The sequence below is a fragment of the Zerene cesonia genome, chromosome 5 (genome assembly GCF_012273895.1).
Source record: "Zerene cesonia ecotype Mississippi chromosome 5, Zerene_cesonia_1.1, whole genome shotgun sequence".
In the NCBI taxonomy this organism is placed as follows: Eukaryota; Metazoa; Arthropoda; class Insecta; order Lepidoptera; family Pieridae; genus Zerene; species Zerene cesonia.
This window is the reverse complement of record NC_052106.1, coordinates 5,968,539-5,974,717: the sequence shown is the minus strand read 5'-3', so window position 1 is coordinate 5,974,717 and position 6,179 is coordinate 5,968,539. Positions and strand designations below refer to the sequence as shown.

The window sequence follows — 6,179 nt, the reverse complement described above, 5'->3', positions numbered from 1 at the left end:
TCTTGGACATCTCAGTAATAGCTTTCGCGTGTTCGCTTATCGACATGTCGAGTAATCGATTAACTTCAAGAAACGTCCATCAATGCATCGACTCGCTATCATTAAGATAATATTAATTGGGCTCCACCGGTCTTCCGCGTCTCCAGCGAGATGAAAAAAGTGGGCACACGTGGTCACTACCGTTCATTTACGAACGCGAATTATGCGTAGTACGGCAGGTGGCAGGTGCGGCGATCATGGGAACTGGGGGTTGAGGCGAGTTCCCACGGGCGCGTCATTCAGTACACCACACCTGCCCTCCTTAACGGGGATGCTACACACACGACTGCCACGCGAAGGAAAGCTACGATTAGAAGCGTAGTGTGCGCCCGTGCCGCGCTCGTGTGCGTGCGCGAGCGCTACGCGTGCGTACACACGCGCCTGTCTCTGTGTGCGTATATTACTTGAGAGCGAAGGAAGGGTTGTTTACATTGATATATGTTTTAATTTTTCTTCTGGAGTATATATTATATAAAGTTTAAGATCGATAATTGCGCGTTTTCACAAAGTATTTCTCAGGATATTCTAATTATGTGCGCTATAATTTTTCAACTAGATAACATCGATGCATCTTGGAAATAAAATGTGTGCCAAGAGGCAAATACCATAACAGTCGTTACTAAAAGGATACATTTATCAATCTAGCAGCTTCCAGCGACTAAGGCGTTCTAGAAGACATTATCATAACTTTTCAATAAATACTCGTTTTATAACTGTAACACTTGTTAACGTCTCTTTATATATTTTATTATTTCTCTTTTAGATTAATCATTAATGTTTTTGATGCATTCTATGCTATGCAAAATTTATTATAAGTGTAAATTTGAAGCTTCTATCTTACTACATATAATATGATTATACTTATTACATAACGTATAATTATAAATTTATATTAAATATTATTTTATAAATGAAAAGCAATGGCGTTTTATTTATGCATTACATATACCATAGAGATTATTGTCTATTCTCACTATTATAGAGGCGACATAATCTGTGGCTACATTCCACAGCCCGCATATAGTATAGGAATGCATTGTTCACGTAGTTTGACGCGTGGCTTGCGTACGCACTTACGCACGTGATTGTTTTGTTGAACCCCTCTCGTTATTAATAACTGACACTAAACAGTCATGTGTTTTGTATTAAACTAACACGAAGGGTTCTGATAGTGAGGTTTTTAAAGCGCTTTCATAGATTGTGCTGGTGCTGGAGTGTAAAAGTAAATATGTAATGGTCGTCTAGATTTTGATGCGATATAAGTAGATTATTCTAAACATTGAATATATTCCATATTTCAATTACTTGTTCTTTTTATAAATACCCCTTATATCTTTTTGAAGGCGTTGTAATAAAATAAAAAACTAAATTTCAATTCTATATTCAAAGTAATTAATTTCAAAATACACCTCCCACTGTTAACTTATTCAAAATAATAATGGATTCATGCATCTCATAAATTGACAGCACGTAATGGCCCAAAGTATCAACAATAGATGAACGTGCATAACGCGTTCCACACACACAAGCACACCGCACCAAAGACTCTAGACTCTAGAGGCATAAAGTATTAACTATGACCATAAAGCATAGTTTGATACGTTACGTTCCGAATACAAAGTTCCATTTGTAACCCTATCCAATGAAGGGACGTGACAAAAAAGGTGAAGATTTTATTTTCTTTTTTCAAAAGACGATGCACGTGGTCGGGTTGTGGTCCAACGTTTTTTTTTTTATAATGAAAGTATTATGTGTAAAATTCTTCAGCACTGAGTGTAGAGGGATCGGTTACGACCGCTTTCGATGTCAGTATCGATTTTAAAAATTGACTAGTGAAGTGGATTGTAATTACGAAATATTGGGATGAAAGTTGATATTACGAAATTATAATAAGAAGGATTACGATGTCGGCAATATAGGGTTTATATAAAATATTTTGGTTTAGCTTCTTTGCTGACCAATTATTACGATTGGCTATTAATTTCGACCTTTTGTTTTTAGATATAAGGTAAAGGTTTAGTGTACATAACTATATATCTATTTATATAAAGTATAAAACTTAAATTGCATATGAATAATATAGTTTCTATATCAATACAAGAATAATTATACAACTATGTTTATGATTGTACACTATCATAAAAATTCTCGTTTAACTTATCTATAATCCCACAATCTATGCATTTTTTTAAACACCTAACTGAAAAGTTACGACAATTATGGGTTTAGACTTTGATATTGCATTTTTATGCTTAGGTGTTTTAGATATCAATAAAAAAATATATATAAATATTCCACAAAAGGAAAAAAAGTTTGCCAATTTAGGTAGAAACCTCAGCAATCACTCCAAAAGCAATACACGAATCCCTCTCTTGTAAACTAGCAATAACATTGTTAATTCGTATAGTACCTACAAAAAATCGTTAAATACAAAGAAATTAATAATCAAAGCACAACTTTTTGCTCGTGTATTAAATAATTAACATGCTAAATTGCAATACAATGTGTTATAATCATAGCCCTCAATATTTGGCACTCAAATTTTCATCAATCTACTTTCAAATAAGAAAATAGGAGTCTAATTGGACGTCGATTAATGTGCTCTCAATTTGAATTCATCATTTGTTTTTTCGTGAATATATTTGTTCTGAATTATACGGCCTGTGGTACTTATGTACATGGTTATACCATGTGAACTTGTAATCCTACTTCCTACTGATATTATAAATGCGAATGTTTGTGAGGATGTGTGTGTGTGTTTGTTGCCCTTTCATGCAAAAACTACTGAACCGATTGCAATGAAATTTGGTAAGTAGATAGCTGGACAATTGGAATAACATATAGGCAACTTTTTCCCGATATTCCTACCGGATACGGACTTACGCGAGTGAAACCGCGAGACGCAGCTAGTTTAAAATAAAAATGAACGAAACTTTAGAGAATATTACAAAAATTCATCATAGTGGTATTTTTTGAATATCTGCATCCTGATTCACATAATTATAAGAATCGAGGCCAAGAAATACTTGGTATAAAATTCTGCTCACAAATTCTTAGAATCCTGCCTATTTGTGTTAAAGCAACGTTATTTCCCTATTTTAAAATCATTAATAGTTAAAATTATATTTTACTTGGACATAATTTTATATATTTATATCAAACAGTCTTCGTGTAAAGATTAATAAAAATATCTTTCCAATGTGTTATATGAACTGAAAATTATTTTCAACTTGATCTTGAAATAAAAATATTGAATCATATAACACTAAAAACCTATATGCAATTGGTTTGTTCAAACTCTATTCATATGATTTATCAGGCACGGGAACGTTCTAAAGGTAAAAACCAGTAGATTGCATATTGGTACCATTGGCAGTAAACATATATAGTACACGTTTTATTGAGCAAGTACTAATACTATTTCCACATGTACATTAAACAATATACAAAATAAACATTAATGTCCTGTTAAAGTTTCCAGTGCTTATTCAGATAGCCGATACCAGTGTTCACATAACTCATTGTATATCCTTAGTAAATCAGAGGAAATGATTTATCAGTACTTTATACGTGATTTGCGAGCGTTTCGATTTAATCGCAGGAAGCCCGCGCGGCCACTATGATCAATCTGCAGGAACTATCTATCCAGCTGCTAGGCTAAACCTGATTCGGAACATAGTGTTTATTCTATAGACTTCCTTCAGGCGGAATGCTCATGCAAAATTATGCAACGCATGCATCCGAGGGAAGTGTGCTGATAATAACGAAATATCCGATGAATAATAATAACTATAGAGAAACCACACGGGAATCGACGCTTTGAATTTAAAACAAATGCATATTTAGATCTCAAATGTAAAACAAACACATCAAATCAATCTGTCTGAATTAATGACGGTAAGAATGTAAGAGAATTCTAAGTCCCGGCACGTCAAAGCCTCTATTCGTAGAAGTGCGTACAAACCGGTCGAAGGCGCGCGCTACTGCTCGCGTGCTGAGCGCGCGCCGGTCTCGTACCGGGACGCACGCGCGCGCGGCGCACGTCCCCCTATATAAACCCCGCCGCCCTTCCTGATTCAATCATTCCCTGCTCACGCTCTGTGCAGTGCATATCGCTCCTGCTCTCGCACCCTGTAAATACGTAGACGTAGTTCGTTTTTAGTTACGTACTAAGTTAATATGTGTCTCGCTAAGGAAGAATCACAATCGCCGCAGAAAGAGGCTCAGTCGCCTCGTTCGCCTTGGATGAAGCTCTTAAATAGACAGGTAAGATCCTAAACATTGTTTTGTGTAATTTAATTTTTATTAAACTTTTAAATACTTTGGTATCAACGTTCCATAATCAAGGTGAATTTTTACGTAATCTCAAGTTGCATACAGTTATTTTAATCAGTTTTATCGTTTTGTTATAGGGCTCAAAGCCAAGACTGCCACGAAAGGTGACTAGCTCAACGCGTGTGAATCTTAATAAGTGCTGGTCAAAATTGGGTGAGCTAATCTCCAATGCGGCGCCACGCACTGACCTGCCATCGCATAAGACTGCGTATCTCGATGAACCGGTAATAGTGCCGTTCTCCGAGTACTTCTATCCAACGGATCCGGTTAAACCGGTAATCGAAGACTACGACAATGCTGAAAATCAAAACATACTCAACTCCAGCCGCTTCGAGCTCATCTCTGACGATTCAGAAATAAGTGACAACATGGCGAACGAAGTTCGGGAAATCTGCTACACGGCGACTAAGTCCAATTGTTTCGTATGTAAACTTTGCTATTAGTTGCTCCATCAGTCTTCCATCTCTATCAGTTTTAATTTTTGGTACTAATGCAGTGAAAACAAAATCATGTCTTCCAACGTTAGATTAAGTGAGTGTTGCGTCAGCACGCCCATGTCTTCCATTAGACTTAGTGACGAATTAAGGCACGCTAACATCATCCACTGCATGTGATTTTATTGTGTGATCTGTAGCATAAGTGATATAGTTATTCGGTTGATCTTATCGTGCCTTAGTTCAAAGTAAATTAGTTGTTCGTTATAATGTAACAGTAAATTGTCACATCAAGTTTTGGTAGACAGCTTTAATGCAAACTGCACTGTAATTATCACGCACCTCTGAATCTTCTGTTTCAATTGTAACATCTAATTTTTACTTCAATCCAACGTCTTCCATTAGTTATAAGTGATTATCTGTGATACAAAGTGTACGCGAAGCTTTAATTAGAATAAGTAAAGACATTTTATATTGTATTCTTAATAGTATAGAAATATCTAATGCAATAATTTATCTTTAGTTTTACGCGCCAATTTCTTAGGTTATAAAATTAGTTCTAGTTTGTAAATTATTGCATTAGATACAATAGAAAAAATCTATATAGAAGCTTTAATTAGTTGTAAGTTAGGTAAGGTAATCGTCATTATTATGTTTTTATTTTTTTTTTTCTTACTTTTGTCAAATTATAATAATTGGTCTTAATAGTGTTAAGATAAAGTGGGCCGAATGTGCCAATCTAATTTTAAGTTTTTCTTTATTGGATTCTTTATTCTCGATGTAGTTATTAATTTTTTAATATAAGTTAATGATAATAACAATGTGCCTTCTTAGTGTACTATTTGCCTTTTCGAATAAGTTAGTTTATAAACACAAAATATAAATATAAGTAGATCGTAAGTTTAGTTTCTAAACCATTTTGTAGACTGATATTTGTAAGAACAAGACTTTCGTTTGATCTCTGTTTAATAAATATACTTTAATAAATATTTTTATCTTTCAATGAAATCCTCATACTTCCCCTAATAAATGATACACAATATTTAAGAACAGAATAAACTTCAATATCCTAAAGACTCATATACTTAAAAATAAAAATAATCATGACCTTGAAGTTTACGTTATTAATTAACAGGCTACGATGATGATGATGATGATGACTTATGAAGGATAAGTCATGATGATGATGATGATGATGACTTATCCTTCATTGCCCTTGTTACAACCAATGATATAAAGTTGGATGTCATACAATCAATAATTTCTATTACAGAATGATCGCATCCGAGTATTATTGCTTATTAATTAAACAAATAATAAAGATTTAATGTTATCCAAAGATGACATAGTTATTTTAACCGACACAGATCA

At 34.3% G+C, this 6,179-nt stretch overlaps 1 protein-coding gene across 1 annotated transcript; it reads left to right on the top strand.

Annotated features, from left to right (window-relative positions):
• Positions 1-4,094: 4,094 nt before the first annotated feature.
• On the top strand, positions 4,095-5,797 carry LOC119840086. Its single transcript, XM_038366592.1, has 2 exons — positions 4,095-4,305; positions 4,452-5,797. Exons 1-2 carry the CDS (start codon positions 4,219-4,221, stop codon positions 4,815-4,817), a joined length of 453 nt encoding a protein of 150 aa, XP_038222520.1. The 5' UTR covers positions 4,095-4,218; the 3' UTR covers positions 4,818-5,797.
• The last annotated feature ends 382 nt before the right edge of the window (positions 5,798-6,179 follow it).

Coding starts and splice junctions, on each gene's coding strand:
- LOC119840086 (XM_038366592.1), top strand. CDS start 4,219: ATGTGTCTCGCTAAGGAAGAATCACAATCGCCGCAGAAAGAGGCTCAG. Junction 4,306..4,451: donor TGAAGCTCTTAAATAGACAG/GTAAGATCCTAA, acceptor GTTTTGTTATAG/GGCTCAAAGCCAAGACTGCC.